Genomic DNA, 15,327 nt, shown 5'->3' with positions numbered 1-15,327 from the left:
CCTAACCATTGCAGAGCAGAGAAGGCTATTCGTCAACTACAATGTCCGAACACGATCGGGTTCCTACGTGCGAGCCTTTGAACACATCCGACCACGCCACAGAGCCTCGACCAGGGCTGTCGACATCATCACAAACAGATATTACTACTTCTGAGAATGACACTCATACTCGAGCGCATTCCGGTACCTCGGCATCGCTTCCGCAATCTCCTCCGCACCGACGACAGCCCACTCAACTTCTGGTATCATTTCCACGATCCGAACATCACCGACCGAGACGCGAAATTGCCACCGACACTGGCGACTCAGACAGCGAAGCTGATGACGAAGGGCTGGAATATTTGCAGCGGGTAGAATTGAGCTATGAGGGCACGCTATGGGCATTCGAGAAGATGATTGGAAATGGCTGGATTAATGCGAAGCGATATGAAAGGGCTCGCGAAGAGGAGGAGAGTATTCGTCCCGTCGAGCCTCTCCAAGATTCTCTGCGCTTCGCTCCTGAATTTCGCCTGGGGGGTGAATTTACGAGAGCTACACTGCCGTCAACGCGTGCTTCTACGACTCCTCAGATTTCTCCAAGGTCGATTCAAGTTCCGGCGGAGAATCCGAGCCAGGCGGCGCTAATACTGCAGCCTGATTTGGGCCCGCTTACTGCTGCGGCATTGATGCAGCTGTCTTCGACTCCTCAGATCTCTTCGAGATCAACCGAGGCTCCGCCGGAGAACCCGCGACAAGCACTGTCCGTGTGGCCGCCGCCTCCATCATGGTTCTTTGAATGATCTTACAGGTGTTCATGGCAGCTGCGACAAGGCGCCGGCTCTCTCGCAGTGATCGCCATGCAGGACATCTCAGCGCGATGTGAGTTGGCTGAGCACCCATGAGCTATTCATCTAGAAGTCCAGTAAGTAGAATTCATAATTCAGTGCATCCAAAATCCATGATGAAAACTGTTCCCTTGCTCCTGATGCTGGAAGCTTAGGTATCGGCGTTGCAAGGAGTCAAATGCAGCTACAGACGGGGCAGGTGGTGCCCGAATCAGAGTCGGAAATCGCTACGAGACATCAGCGACCTGGCCCAAGCAATTGCCGGAGCTTCAAGTGTGGTAGCTCAGGATTATGAAAAGATCCTTGCGACCTGGTTCTGCCGATTTGTCGCAAGAAAAGCTGGGAGCAACAGTAGAAGAAATTGCGGACGAGATCTTGAGCTGGAGCGGTGGTGCACGCAAGTAATGACGAGAAGCTTGCGTGGAGTTGAATTAACTGGTATAACTCTCTCATCTACAGCGCGGCATGGCTCTGGAAACCTTCCGCCAATTAAGTTGTATGATTTAAACTGTGGCTCGGACTATCTGGATCGCACGGTGTCGCGGTTTGAATAGCACGGTTTTGGCGGTTCAATCCGCACGATTTTCGCTATTTTGCTTGCGCGGCTCTGCCTATTCAATCGGAACGGTGCTCGTCATTTCATTTGCACGGCTCTTGCTGTTCGATTCATTCACTTTCAGCTGTTCGACAGCGCCGGGAACATGGTCGTTCAACATTCGAGTTTCACGTGGCGACCAGTGACGACAATAGCATACCCATACCATACACGGCTCTGCATTCGATAGGAGAATCGTGCAAGGGATATGTGTACCTGCCATCAACAGCAGTAGCGAGGGTGAAGCTGCTTTAGCGTCATGCACATGAAGGTCTGGGCAACGTCTCGCTTCTCACAAACCAAAACAGCAATGCGTCTCAAGCTCCAGCCGCGACTTTTCAGCGACATCCACCCCCCCCCCCCCCCAAATCCCTACCATATCGCCACACATACGACCAGAGCATCTCAACGCACAAGAACGCTTATGAGATGAACAGAGGAACTTTTACTCGAAAAAGATTGATCCCTTCCAACAGCTTGGACTTGTAGCTTAGCCCTGGATAGAAGGAGAGCTTGTGCGAACGACTTGGCGGTTCTACCACGGTCACCAACTTTCGACATCGAAGACTTGCCCCCTTAACACCAGTGATCGCTAGTAGCCCTTCCAGGAGTTGCGGAACCCGGATACGACCTCGGTAAGATCAACCAGTGTAGCGCTAACTGAGGGATACTGTTTGCCGGACGAGCACACAAACCGCGTCCATACCTTCCTTGATAATATAGGCAGTTCGGAGCACTGTCGTTGTATAGCATGTCACAAATATACGGCTTGTTGGGCCTGTACCGCTAAACGGAGTGGTTTTACACGGCGCCGTCCATGCCAAGGTAGGTGGGTGCTTCTACAAGCGTCGATCACTCATTCTTATTATGTTTGGCTAAGCAACCGCACGTAATTTCCATGGACACAGAGTAGAGCAGCACCACACGCACGGGGACCACACCGCGCACACACGCACAATGGCGTCTCCACCCTCTCAACTACACCAAGCACGCCACTTCTGCCTTCTCGACCTGCATCCCGTCATTGTGAAAGAGATCATGCAGTACCTCTTCCCACCCAAGACCATCGAATTCGTGAGCGCACCAGACGGCCCACGCAGCCAAACCTCATACCTCACCGACACCCGCTCCCCCCGCGAAACCTACATCCGCACCAACAACTACTTCAAGAAATTTTCCGAGAAGAATACAAAAGAATGAACTTCACCACCTCCTTCCTCCTCGCAAGCCGCGAATGCTATCACCTGGGAACCCCCCACCTCTGCGCCCGCGAATTCACCTTCCCATCCCGCGTCGAAACCTCACTAGCATTCCTCCACGACCACGGCCGCGCCTCACCTCACCGCGCAATCCACCTCAACCTGAAATACGCTTTCCACACAAACGACGAGGCATGGCGACACCTTTTCAACGTGCTGATCCACGAGCGCCACGTGAAACGAGTGAAAGGTCACCGTGAGTGAGGAGTTCTGGGACTTCGCTCCCTCCCATCTCGGACCTCACGCGGTGTGGGAATGGAGTCGAAAGACCACTTCCTCGCGCGGACGTAAGCCACGCTCTTGGATCGACCACCTTGCGCGTTTGCCTATGAAGGCGAGGTTCGGGGAATGGCTGGGTGAGGTGTGGCGTGGAGTTGACTTCTCCCCTGAAATTTCTGGATTTCACGAACTCGCTCGATCGGGAGGCGTTTTCTGAGGGTTTGGAGTTGGCGGTGTCTAACCGTAGGAATTCGGATAGAAGGAGTCAGGTGCCGATGAGACAAAAACCCGGGTTTTGTGAGGAGACGGGGTTGGAGTACTCTTGTCATTGGGATATGAAGATTTGTCGGTGCAGGGGGGATTTTTTTGGTCGCTTTATGATCAGAATTGGATGAAGGAGAAGGAATGATTGGTGACTAGGTTTGCATGTGATTGATGGTGGAGAATGAATATCCAATTGAACTTCGCTCTAAAGTGTAGTCCTAGCCCCATCGACTGGCAACTCAAGCAGACTTTCGTCACTTGTCCGAGGCCCCATTTTCATAGGTAGCCAGGATCTTCGAATGACTGTTCCGACATGCATCTGAATTCGAGCCCAGAGCTGCATAGCATCAGGTCGTTCTGCCGGATTATCCCTCAAGCAAAGCTCAACAAGATCCCTCAGATCCTTGGGATAGTAAGCTTCGGTAGCTTCATCGTGGTAATCCGGAAGATCATATTCGGAGTCGAATTTATACGACTGGACATCTGCCGCCTTTTCGAGATTCATAAGAGCAAGGACAGTTCGCCCTACTGCCCATATGTCACTTTTGAGAGTGATGGGATTGTATTCGTTGTAGTCGGCATCTTCGGATCCGTATGCATATTGTTCCTGTCCACGATGATTACTCTGGACAACGGAAGAATAATGGGAATAAGACTGCTGTACCGGTGCTTGATAACCCTGCGTACCAGCTCCAGGCTCGCTCCAATCGTGAGTCGCAAGGCCGAAGTCTGCAAGCTGTGCTCGACGTCAGCGCGGCTTGGGAAAACTTTTCGGTTGGTATATCGCAACTCACTTTAGGCGTTGGGATTCTACTCCATAATATGGGGTCACGTTTGCCTAAGAAGACTACGAACTTTAGCTCCACGACGATCTTTGCTCTTCAAAGGACGATCGGTAGACTTACTGTTCCGTGGTTTGATGTCTTGATGCAGTATTGGTTCCCATTCCGGGCTAGGCGGATGCCAGGGCATTCTGCCAAAATGCAACAGGCAGAGCGCAGCCACGAGTGATTCGAAGACTGCCCAAATGACTCTCACTGGAAGATAACTAAGACTGAGGTTAGTGTCGAATTCGCACAGTTCTCATGTAACATGTCTTACTGGTCCGTAGAAGATCCGGTTTGTTGAATCTTTGTCTCGCGTTTGTCGTTATAGATTTCGATCAACTGTTCCAAATCGCCATACTTGCAATAATCAACGTAGATTCTGATGACCCTCAGCAATCCATACACTCTCCAACCCTGACAACGCAGTACATTCTCAGAATCTGGAATACGGTTGATCTTCTTCATCAAAGCTCCTTCTTTGGGTACACGATGAAGTGGCGGGCCAGACCACAGGCTTGGGTTCGTGAAATGTTCGTGGTAGCTTTCCTTACCGACGACCCTGTCAACCACATCGCCATTCTCGCCGACCCTTTCCCAAAGCCCAGCATGTCCGAAGCCGCCTTGACCAAGTGTTCTATCCCACTGCCATTCAGCGTCGCCTTTTACCCCACGAAGTCCAAGGCGCCGGGCCCGGGCTTCTCCAGTGAGGTCTTTAGTCGTTGGAGGCGGAGGATCGATGTGGTACACGTACGCTTTGCCCGTATTTTGCATGTGGGTCTGCATAGCGGTGTAGCGAGCATCGAAGTTCTCTAGTTCTTCTTCTTCTCAAGCCTGACTCTCATTCTCTCCCTTTGCCAGCCGGTTTCAATTCTGGCATTGTTCGCTGCATCGTGCTCGGCCAGGGTAAAATCTGCGAGCAGCTTGTTATGATACTCCAATAATGTCGTACCTTCAACAAAGGGTGGAGGCTTGAAGGCAAAGTCTGGATTGTAGCGCTGCAGCTCGCTGTAGTATTCGTGCAAGTCTCCAATCTGCATCTTGAGGGCCAAGTCTGCTGGATCATTGGTATCCGCATCTATTCGTTCGAACAAGAGCTCCCATGCTGTCTCGAACGCCTGCTGCATAACAAGTACATCGTTCCGAGACAGGTGTGGCAGCTGGAATGTGCCACTCTTTGTATTGCATCGATTCTGTTGCCACTCTCGGCAGGCATTAATCGTAGCGAGTCGTACATCGTATTCTATTGATACCCTGGAATGTCCACGCTGTCGGAAATGCGAGTTGATACACGTATTGGATCAGGAGCTGCAGGCAAGCCGATCATACAAGACTTGCTGAACATCGTGGCACGTGAGCAGCAAGAGGTGAACTGTCGCTTCCATGCGAGCTTGGCATCGGACCGTCCCGCAATTGCTGCCGTTTCATTCATCTTTGTTTCTGTCCGCTGCTCCTTCTTGCTCGCTCCACAGTACATGCATTATTTTATCAGGCCCGGCACTCCTTGAACGTCGGCTCGCATTCAGGCTATAGACGAAATCGATACAGATACAGACACAGATACCGTCATGAACGATGCAGACAAAGAACGCGAGTCGAACGCGGAAACAAACTTCTTCGATCTGCCGCTGGAAGTTCGAGACATGGTCTACAGTCATTTTTGCCCATATCGCTGGTTCGACATAGTCCTCATGCCACACGAGATCCTTGCGCCAGGAACAAGCAGAGTTTCACGGCAAATGCGGAAAGAATCCCTCGATGTATTCTACGGCAAGGGAATGTAAGTCGAAGCTCGAAGGAGAAGAGGACCAAGCAGATGCAAATTCTAACTCTCAACCAGATGGCTACATGACATGCGAGGTTGGAAAAACACCATTTATCCCAAGGCATGGACTCCTCAAACGATATTCGTGAAATGGATCAGAGCGATTGGCGACGAGAACGCAGCCAGAATCCAGCGTTTAAGATTCTACCACCACAACTTCAACCTCCTCATCGCGATAGGAGACGAGCAGCCGCGGATATCATTCAAATTGCGAAACAATCGACCTGGGACTGAAGTCCAATTGGCCCAGGATGCGCCAAAAGGATACTCCTTCAGCGAAGCCTTGAGGCGAGCAGAACGGCGCACTGGAATCATCATTGCGCAGATCAACGAGGAAATTGGAAGCGGGCCGCTCACAGTCCATGCGATAGAGGACCTCTATGCTCAGATCGAGATGCTCAAACCTAGCTTGTGCTCACGTGCAGGTGTCGGCTGGAAAGGCGCGGTTTTGAACGAGTCAGGGGAAGCCAGCGACTTCCGGCAGCATCAAGAGTCTTGTGGCGATTGCGCATATTGTCAACCCAGAGAAGGGTCAGCGAATGGCTAAGATTTGCGTCGCAATGCAGGCAAAAGATATAATCTGCGATGGGTTCATGACAGTCTGAGGCTGAGGACTCAGCTAATTGCTCAAACGGTGCTCCTATCGATACGGGGTAGATTCCGATAGTTAGAAGTGTTTCGCTTCCAGGAATCAATGGTTCCTGTTAATGCTGTATCACTTTATGTAGAATTGTCAACTCCGCAACGATGATCCCGAGAAGACAACCTTGATTCCTTCACTCGCTCTTTTTACATTCAAACCACAAGGGCCACCAGATCACAGACGCAGAAATGCGCCATCGTCGACCTTACGCAAGAGCCTAGGGAGAAACCATCACTTCCAACCTCTACTACAAAAAAGCAAGAGCCTTGGGCGCTCCATCACTCACATATTTTAACGAAGAAGCGCTTCACGCCCGCCTCCACACGTCTCCCGCGTAAAAAGTCCCAGCTCATCAACCTGAAGCAACACAAAATCACAGGATCCATCCAGCAATCTACCTCATCCACAATTCCGGAAAACCTCCTTACCCAGTCAGTCACCAGAACCTTCATCTTCACCGACGAATTCGCCGGAACTGCTGTCTGTATATATCTATCTCCTCAAAGACGGTCGCCAACCTACTCGCACCGTGTCTCTAAGAACCGAATCCAAGAGTCGAAACTGGCTCATGGCCAACCAGTGCAGGCAAGATTTGTAGCCTGGGACTCCAAACGGGACCATCTCTCTTCACTCGAGATAGCTTTCCTTTTGCGCAAATCTCCGGCTCTGTTCCTGGCCCACTTTGGTGGCGAAAATTTCGAGGCTGCGACTTCCGGGTACCATGTCTTGCATATCTTCGAGGAGATATTTCGCGGGGACATGATTTTCGGGAACAGGTGCTCTGCAACACCATTGCTGGGCGTACCGGGGCTATTCCGCAGCGCGTCTGATTGAGCGCTTGACTGGAAAGTTTGTTTGTATGCATTCGAGCTGGGATGACCAGATAGGAATGCGAAGAGGTGTGGCGTTGGACTTCCTATCCGACCACTGCAATGAGGAGTGAAAAAAGAAAAATCCCCCAAATCAGCGCTGGACTTCTTAGAATATCAGGGTTGAAGCAGGACCTAGATCAATAGCCTCAAGAGGACTCGTCTTCTCCAACAAATCTTCAAAAGCGGCGCGGAGATTCTCATTCCCATTCAAATCCCTCATCCCCTCGTAACCAGCCCAGCCCTCCGCCTCTTTCCATTCACCGGCCTATCGACATTCGGATGCGCCGTATTGATATGACGATTAAGGTTATCGATCCTAGGATAACGATGATGACTATCCGGACAGAATTTGCATTCAAAACCCGCAAAACCTTGGGTGTGATGGATAGATTTCAAGTGCCGGGTCAGCTCGCTTTTCCTCTTGAAAGTCCGCGCGCACTTGGACTCCTCGCAGCGGTGAGGTTTGTCGTTCGTGTGGACGTCGCGATGGGATCTATGGAAGGTTTTTAGCATACGAAGGTTTCGGTGAGGATTGGGAGAGCGTACGTACTTGAGTAGGTATGAGGTTTTGAATCTGGTTTCACAGGTCTCGCACTTGTGTGGTCCAACACCTTTTTTCTTTCCGGGACCCTCTTGCCCGACATCTGGGCCCTCTATGATATCTTCCATTTTCGATCCAACCTGCTCGGCGTCGTCATGCTGGATTGGTTGCTCTGGAGAACAATAGGCAGAATCGTTCGCGGATGACAATGGCGTCAGCTCGACTTCGTCTTCGGTTTCCGATTTGTGGCTGGCTGTCCTGCTGTCAACAGAGGATGGCGTCTGCACGTCTGCTGGCTGGTCCAGATCCTGCTCTGGTATTGCTGATCCTGTCATGATGACATGGTGTTCGACGGAATGCGAACTGATCACCGAAGTCGCTTCCGGCTGGTTATCATGTTGCCCGTGTGAAAATGAGGGGCTTTGAGCCGCATTTGTATTAGGCACCGATACGACAGGCTCACGGTCTGACGATGGCAAGGCTTGTGGCGTTGAGGATCTTGTGTCCTCTTCCGACTCGCTCTCGGGGGTTGGCGACCTCGAACAGTACGCAAGGCTCCGGTGTACCGGTAGACCCAGCACAGCCAGTCCTGGATCATATCTAGGCGGCCGTCGCTTCGGGGGCGTTGTGCTCTCAGGCTCTGGGGTACGTTCTCTCATCTCATCAATCGAGACAGCTTGCAGCGGTGAGACTTCAGTCCAGAGACTGGCATCTTCATCAACGTACTCCATCGTCAACGCCGGTCAAGCTCATCTGTAGTGGGGTAGTGGCAGGCCTCGGGTTACTGCATGACCGCCAGCCTCAATCCAATCAAGCTGCCATGGAAGAAGAGCTTGTACACTGGAAGGCTGTGTTCGGCTGTTGGAACCAGAGTGGCGGAGTGGTGCTCATGCGAGCCTTGCGCAATATTCGTGATACTTGGCATTGCAAAAGAAGGTATCATGCTTGTGGCAGGATACGAGATTTCTATGCTGGTGCCTGCTGGGATGGTAACTTGAAGTGTGTGGTGTGTGTGGTATTACGTACATGATGCCTGAGGCTGAAACTGCGCACTTTATCTTTGGGCTTCCTATAGATTAGCCCTCTTCTGAATATAACACAGTTTACATTAAGTGGTTATGAGCCCCCTGCGTTTCTAACGTATTTCAATACGTATTCTAATAGTTAATCCGACTGCTATATAGCTAGCGCCCGTTACTAATAATTACGCTAATACCGATATTATCGCTACTACCCTTACCGCCGCCCTCGAGTGTTCTAGCAGGTGCTAGTCCGACTCGAGTCGGTTATATAACAACAGTGTTAGCTGTCCGCTATACTAAAATATAGGCGCCTATTAGCGGCCTCTTAAAATAAGTCTATAGTCTCTTTCTATATCGTCGCTATCGCTATTAATAATAGCTCCCCCTATAACCGCTAACGCTTATATAAGCAATATTCCTAAGCTAAAGAATAAGGAGAATTATCTAGTATAGGCCTACGCCGCTAAGGGTGCCCTTAAAGGTATATAAGTATAGCGCTATATCTAAGGGACCCGCCTAAAGCCTAAAGTTAAGCTATTATCTACTAAAACATAGGAGCAATTTAAAGACCGCTAAGATAAATAGGAGGCGAAGGACTAGTTAGCGCGTACGTAGATATTCGCTAACTATATATCGGAGATCTAGTAGTCGTTACTTAGACTCGATACCTTCTAGGTAGTATAGAGTTATCTATATAAGAAGTATACTAGTAAAGGTAGGTCTACTAAATTTGTGCTCTTCTAGGACTATATTACCCTTCGCTACGATAGCAAGGACGTTAAGAAGTTCTATAACGAATATAAGAAGAAGCTTAGTGCCTTAAAGGACACTAAATTAGCTATTAGTTAATACTAGGCTATCTATATATTAAAGGACGGAAACCAAAACTGCTACTACTACTAGTAGTAATAGTATAGGCCACCGAGGGTAACATGACCTATAGCAATATAGGCAGCTATATTTAGTATAATAGGATAACAAGACGGTTACTTAGGCTAATAACTAGAGCCCTACAATATAGGCATTGTAGAAGTGTAATGTAAACAATATGCTATACGAGGTTAGTGCTCTATCTACGATGCAGAAGGAGGCCTCTTATATAGGCTTAAAACTTAGCCTAGGTGTGTAGGGCCGGTTACTAGCTAATATCCCTCCCTTTCTTCGTATCTAACTAGACACGCTTTACATTGCGCGCTTAAAACAAACAAACAGTTATATAGGGCACCTTAGGTATCTAGGCTATTTTTCAGAACTCCGCAATAATACCCCCGGGGTAGCATTGTTCCTAGATTCTATTAATATGCAAAAACAACTTCCTAAGCATCTAATCCACTACGCTAACTTACTACTGCTTTAATGCACCGTAATCCTTACTAGTAATAACCTTATTAGCTAGTCGACTCTCCTAAGCTCCTCCGTAGGTATTAAAGCTATTAGTACTAAAGTACTCTGCCTCGAAGTAAGCTTAATTAACGAGGAGGTTAGCAGCCTTGTCCTATATAGCCTTCTCCTACTCGCGTAGATAGTCCTTAAGCTCCTCCTTACTAAACTAGAGGATTTGTTTAACTTCGTTCTAAACAACGTAACTTAACTAAGGAATTCTACCGACTAGGGCATCGGAAATGTAACTAAGGCCTTCGACTAAGATAGCGGTAGGAAAGGCGAACGGTACGAAGGTGTTAGAACCTAGGAGGGCGGTTAGATTGCAGTACGCCTTAGCAACCTTAGCGACGGTTAAGTTGTCGTAACCCTTAATCTTAGTACCGTCGATAACACGAGAGTAGCCTAGGTCGATTAATATACGGTCGCTCTCGGGCTTTAGATTACTATATAGAAGGTATAGTATCTAAATAGAGACCTCGCATTCTTTTAGAGGGGTAAGGATCTACTAAGCTACCTCGCCTTCGTTAGGCTAACTATCGAATATATAACCGAGGTCGTCGTTAGTAAGGTGCTTGTTAGTAAGCTTACTAATCTTGTTTAGTAGAACTAGGCTACGGGCATTAAGCTTCTTAACCTAGTTCTCGAAGACCTCTAGTTCGTATATACCCTCGATAATAGTTAAATAGGCGGTCTTATCTTTAGATATAAGAGAAACCTTAATACGTAGATAGCTAGTACCCTTACTAGCTACGAGCTTAACTATATCTTATCCGAGACGAGAAGTCTCCTTAGTAGGGTAGTTCTTATAACCGCCCTTACCTACCTTAAAGTACTTAGTAGGCTTAGGGACGGAGATAAGCTCGTATACGTAATTAGGTCGAAGGGTAACGGCTAAGAGCTACAAGGCGGGATACTAACGGACGATTTGGTTGCTTACTCTATAGGTTTAAAGGGCATTGCGGCCTTCCTACTTAGACTTAGGCAGTTTACGCATATACTAAAAGAATATGCGAAACTCCTCCTATATTAGGTCGACGATAAGAGGAAGGTGCGCTCTACGAGGCGACTATATCTAACCGAAGACCCGAGGGAAGATAGTATTGCTAGTCTAACGAAAGCGGTCGAAGGAGGTACCTTAGCTAAGAATACTAGTAATTAGCTTATACTAACGCTTAGTTAGCGTAAGATCGCGAGTAATAGTACTAGTAGGGTTAAATACGTAGTGTCCTAGGGAGGTCGGGGCGGCAGTAGGACGTCTAGGAAACTAGTTAGCATAACTAGTCTTAAAGGTAGTAAAGGCATCCTAATTAGCAACCTCGCGACTAATCTTTAATAGGCGACCGACGAGGACACTCGCCTTAGCACTAGCATAGAGACTATAGACCTTAGCGGCCTTCTTAATATAGTTAGCATATATAGTAAACCGCTCTTTACCTAGCTTACTAAGGTCGTCGAGCTATTAATAGATAGATAGGGCGGTAGGAGCTTTACCTAAGTCGGCTTTAGGAACTATATCGATGTTAGTAATAAAGTGCGTAATAGAGTCGCCCTTGCAAGAACTATAGATATTCTTAGTTAATAGGATCGGCGAGAGGCCTCTATCTCTACGCTCGCTAAAGGAGCCTTCGGAGGAGACATCTTCTAGTAGTATATCTAGTATATTAATATCCGAGTTACTATAGTTAGTACTATAGTTAGTACTAGAAGGAGTGCTATACTTCTTAGTAGCCTTGCGGAGGGCCTAGCGAGCATGCAATGCCTTCTTACGCGCTGCTTCGGCCTTAGCGCGCTCGTCTTAAACTTCTTAAGGGACCTTACGGTTGCGGGTCGAGCGACGATCTTTAGCCTACATTTCTATAGCGAGCGTAAGACTAGCAGCTATATCGGCCTCGGTTTCTAGGCAAAGAGCCTTACGTTTAAGGATATTAACGATAGGAGCCTCTTAACCTTTAATAATAAAACCTATACTATTAATACGATAGCCCTTCTCCTTTAGTAGATCCTTAGTTGTCTATACGTTAAGATCGACCTAGACAATCGTATCGTAGTGCTTCTTCTAGTAGGCTGTCGTAAAGTCGTTAAGCGTAAAGGACAAGTTAAGTAACTACTTGCCTACCTTCTTGCTAGCGGTAGATACGCGATAGATTATAGTATAAGAGAGGTACTCGGCGCCTTAACGACGGACCTTATACTTGTTAACGAACGAAGAGACCTACTTAGCACGCTCTTGTCTACCGTAGGCGAAGTTAATAAGGCTCTTAGGAAGACTACTTAGTCCTCCCTAATGTTCGAAGGCCTAGTCGAGGGTCTTAAAGCGCAAACGAATCTAGGTGCCGGCCGTCTCGAGGCTATAGACGATAGGAAAGGCTTGTTCGATATCTATATCGTTAAGAACCTCGCGCTTAAAGATACGCTTACCGATAGACTAACGCAAGTTGTTTATACCGTACGCAACTAAGATAGCAGCCTTCTTAATGTTCTTATTAATAACGCGTAGTAGGGTGCGAGCGTTCTAGATCTTCTCTTAAGGGTCTTTAAGGGCGGTAACGATCTAGAAGCAGTACTCGAGGCTAGTTATAGCAGCTAAGGCGCTATCGGATAGGGCTTCGATCGGAACTAGGGCGGCTAGGCTTAGGTTAATAGGGGCAGGTAGGTCGTTACTACTACTAGCGCCTAGCGGATTCGGGGCGCCGGAAGTTATAGTCGACCGAGGCGGTTTAGAAACGAGTTTGCAAAGTGTGTTCGTTGCTTAATAATAATAATTGAAGGGTTTAGATAGAAGGGGGGTTTTAGGCGGTAGCGAGTTAGTTAGTAACCGAGTAGAAGAAGGAGCTTAGGAAGCTCGCTTTAAATATAGTACGAAGGTAACGTAGTCCGTATATTCCGCGCTAGTAAAGCAAACGGATAACGGCTATATATAAAAGTAAAGCTGCATACGAGACTTCTTTATTATTAGGGCAGGCTAAAGTTTAACAATCGATCTAGCTAATTGCTAGTAGCGACTACGCGCCTTTGTTAACCTTTAGCTATCGTAGATTCTCGCGCACTCGAAATGTAACTAGTTAGTTCGAGTCCTTAGCAGAAATCTATAGTAGTAAAGCTAGCGGGACTAATAACACCCCCGGGGTAGCATTAGCTTTTCTCTAGAGATGCTCGGTAACGAGGAGCAAGTCGCCTAGGCCTAGCGTAGCTAATCCGTCGATATATTAGCCTATAGCACTGCCGTTATAGGTATAGCATTACCTTTCATATTAGTAAGTACGTAAAGGTAGTCTATGCGTTTACCTTCTTTCTTCTTCTAAACACTAAGCTTAACAGCCTAAGGTCCCTATTCTTAGAGGCTATAGGCCTAGGTTGCTATATCTATCTAAGAGCCGGGAAGGGAGAGGGATCCTCCCTTTCTTAGTATCCTACGTAACTAGCGCTAATTAGGGCAGGAACATCCTCTAGTAGAGTATCTTATTATCGTTGTTACTTAAGGAAGGTTACTAGAGTCTAGGAATCTAGAGGGAAGTAGTCCTAGAAGGGTAGAGGGGTTAGGTTCGGCTATTTTCCTAATACTACCCCTAGGGTGTTATTAGGAAAATACGCCTCGTATAGTTCTATCTAAGGAAACAAGAGCGAAGGAATAAAGTTATAGTAACATTAATCGAAGGTAAAGGCAAAAGCAAAAGACAATAATAGGATAAACTAAAAGTAACAAACGAGAGCATAAATATTAGTAGGAACAGATAATAGGTAAGGACTAAAGGTATAGGGCGGTACTGCATTAACAGCGCGGAGAACGATTAATAAGAGTAAGGAAGTAACGTAGTAGAGGCAGATAGAGGCAAGGAAGAGCAAGCAATTATTTAGTCTCGGAATCTAGCTATAATTCTAGGCGGTCTTCGTCGCTAGACTAGTCGAGCTCCTCCTTAGAGTTAGAGTTAGATAGCTAGAAGTCTAGTTCACTATCGGAATTAATATCGGAAATGCTCTACGCGTAATTAATACGTATATAACCCTCCCTTTGTTTATAAGTTATTCCTAATAGCTTACTAAGACGTATCTAGGGATGCGCATAGTTGTTAGGTAGAATAGGATCTATAATCGCGGTAGGATCCTCCTCTCGATAGGTATCTAAGGTCGGTAGAGGGTCTATAAAGGTATTAACTTCCTCCTCGGTCGGGGGGGGGGGCAGGTAGGCTCTCTTAATTTAACGATCTTTTTTAGGTTAGCCTAGGGGTGCGAGTACTTCAAGGTAGCACTATTAAGTTCCTAAAGACGGTACGTAAAACTATCGTAAAGGACCTCCTACACTCTATAAGGCCCCTTCTATTTAAAGGCTAGCTTATAGGAGTAACTATATTCTAGCTCCGACCGGTATAGAAGAACTATATCGCTAACCTTTAGAGGCTCCTAGTTAATAGCATTATAGTCGTCGAAATACTGCTTAGCCTCCTTACGAAGGCGACGTTGTCGAGCAAGTCCCTCCTAAGAAGTAGTAGTTATATCCTTAAGAGCCTTAGCGCGTAAGGCAAGGAGATCTGCCCTAGTACGAACAGACCCCTAATCGTAAACGCTATACGTACGATAGGACAACTTAATAGGAAGAACGGCGTCCCTCCTAATTATAAGCTCTGCTAGCGTAAGTCTAGTCGTATCGATAATAGTAGTTCGATCCGCCTAGAGAAGGGCCGGAACGCGGGTAGAGATAGGAACGGACCTGTCCCCTCTATTAGTTATCTTAGACAGGGCATTAATTAAAGACCGATAGCTACGCTTAACAATAGTATTCGACTAGGGATAGTACAGGGAGATACGAACGTTTTTCGCTCTATACGAAACAAGTAGCGCTTAAACTTCTTTAGCTATATTGTTCGTAGCGTTGTCTAAGATAATCTCGTAAGGTGTTCCCTAGCGGCAAAACAGATCCTTAAATAGGAAGGTAGCTATATTACGAGCATTAATAGCACCGTAGCCCTTGTAGAAATAATAGGCCTCCGGCTATCGAGAAAGACCTTCCCGAATAATATAGAGGCTATTATTCCGGCTTAGATAAACCCTATTACCGTAC

The 15,327-nt window shown here is 47.5% G+C and overlaps 5 protein-coding genes across 5 annotated transcripts; 3 read left to right on the top strand and 2 right to left on the bottom strand.

Moving 5' to 3' along the window:
• Positions 1–41: 41 nt before the first annotated feature.
• MYCFIDRAFT_215356 (uncharacterized protein) lies at positions 42–930 on the top strand (the record flags this gene model as incomplete). Its single annotated transcript, XM_007928563.1, has 1 exon — positions 42–930. The coding sequence occupies one exon, from the start codon at positions 42–44 to the stop codon at positions 777–779; it is 738 nt and encodes a 245-aa protein (XP_007926754.1). The 3' UTR covers positions 780–930.
• Positions 931–2,574: 1,644 nt separating this feature from the next.
• MYCFIDRAFT_211368 (uncharacterized protein) lies at positions 2,575–3,417 on the top strand. The gene has a single exon (XM_007928562.1). It carries the CDS (start codon positions 2,616–2,618, stop codon positions 2,880–2,882), a length of 267 nt encoding a protein of 88 aa, XP_007926753.1. The 5' UTR covers positions 2,575–2,615; the 3' UTR covers positions 2,883–3,417.
• MYCFIDRAFT_215355 (uncharacterized protein) lies at positions 2,575–5,112 on the bottom strand (the record flags this gene model as incomplete). The annotated part of the gene is made up of 5 exons (XM_007928561.1): positions 2,575–3,786; positions 3,849–3,928; positions 4,067–4,209; positions 4,263–4,797; positions 4,938–5,112. 5 exons carry the CDS (start codon positions 5,110–5,112, stop codon positions 3,367–3,369), a joined length of 1,353 nt encoding a protein of 450 aa, XP_007926752.1. The 3' UTR covers positions 2,575–3,366.
• A 132-nt stretch (positions 5,113–5,244) lies between these two features.
• Positions 5,245–7,396, top strand: MYCFIDRAFT_174995 (uncharacterized protein; the record flags this gene model as incomplete). The annotated part of the gene is made up of 9 exons (XM_007928560.1): positions 5,245–5,338; positions 5,376–5,495; positions 5,519–5,745; positions 5,777–5,845; positions 5,872–6,341; positions 6,384–6,444; positions 6,499–6,542; positions 6,618–7,254; positions 7,289–7,396. 9 exons carry the CDS (start codon positions 5,245–5,247, stop codon positions 7,394–7,396), a joined length of 1,830 nt encoding a protein of 609 aa, XP_007926751.1.
• Positions 7,397–7,431: 35 nt separating this feature from the next.
• MYCFIDRAFT_174994 (uncharacterized protein) lies at positions 7,432–9,822 on the bottom strand (the record flags this gene model as incomplete). Its single annotated transcript, XM_007928559.1, has 7 exons — positions 7,432–7,590; positions 7,652–7,659; positions 7,688–8,557; positions 8,589–8,619; positions 8,660–8,859; positions 8,893–8,911; positions 9,811–9,822. 7 exons carry the CDS (start codon positions 9,820–9,822, stop codon positions 7,432–7,434), a joined length of 1,299 nt encoding a protein of 432 aa, XP_007926750.1.
• Positions 9,823–15,327: the final 5,505 nt, after the last annotated feature.

The sequence above is a fragment of the Pseudocercospora fijiensis genome, assembly GCF_000340215.1.
Source record: "Pseudocercospora fijiensis CIRAD86 unplaced genomic scaffold MYCFIscaffold_4, whole genome shotgun sequence".
Taxonomy (NCBI): domain Eukaryota; kingdom Fungi; phylum Ascomycota; class Dothideomycetes; order Mycosphaerellales; family Mycosphaerellaceae; genus Pseudocercospora; species Pseudocercospora fijiensis.
This window is presented reverse-complemented; position numbering and strand designations above follow the sequence as displayed.

Excerpts from the sequence above, each read along its gene's own strand:
- MYCFIDRAFT_211368 (XM_007928562.1), top strand. The coding sequence starts at position 2,616 with ATGAACTTCACCACCTCCTTCCTCCTCGCAAGCCGCGAATGCTATCAC.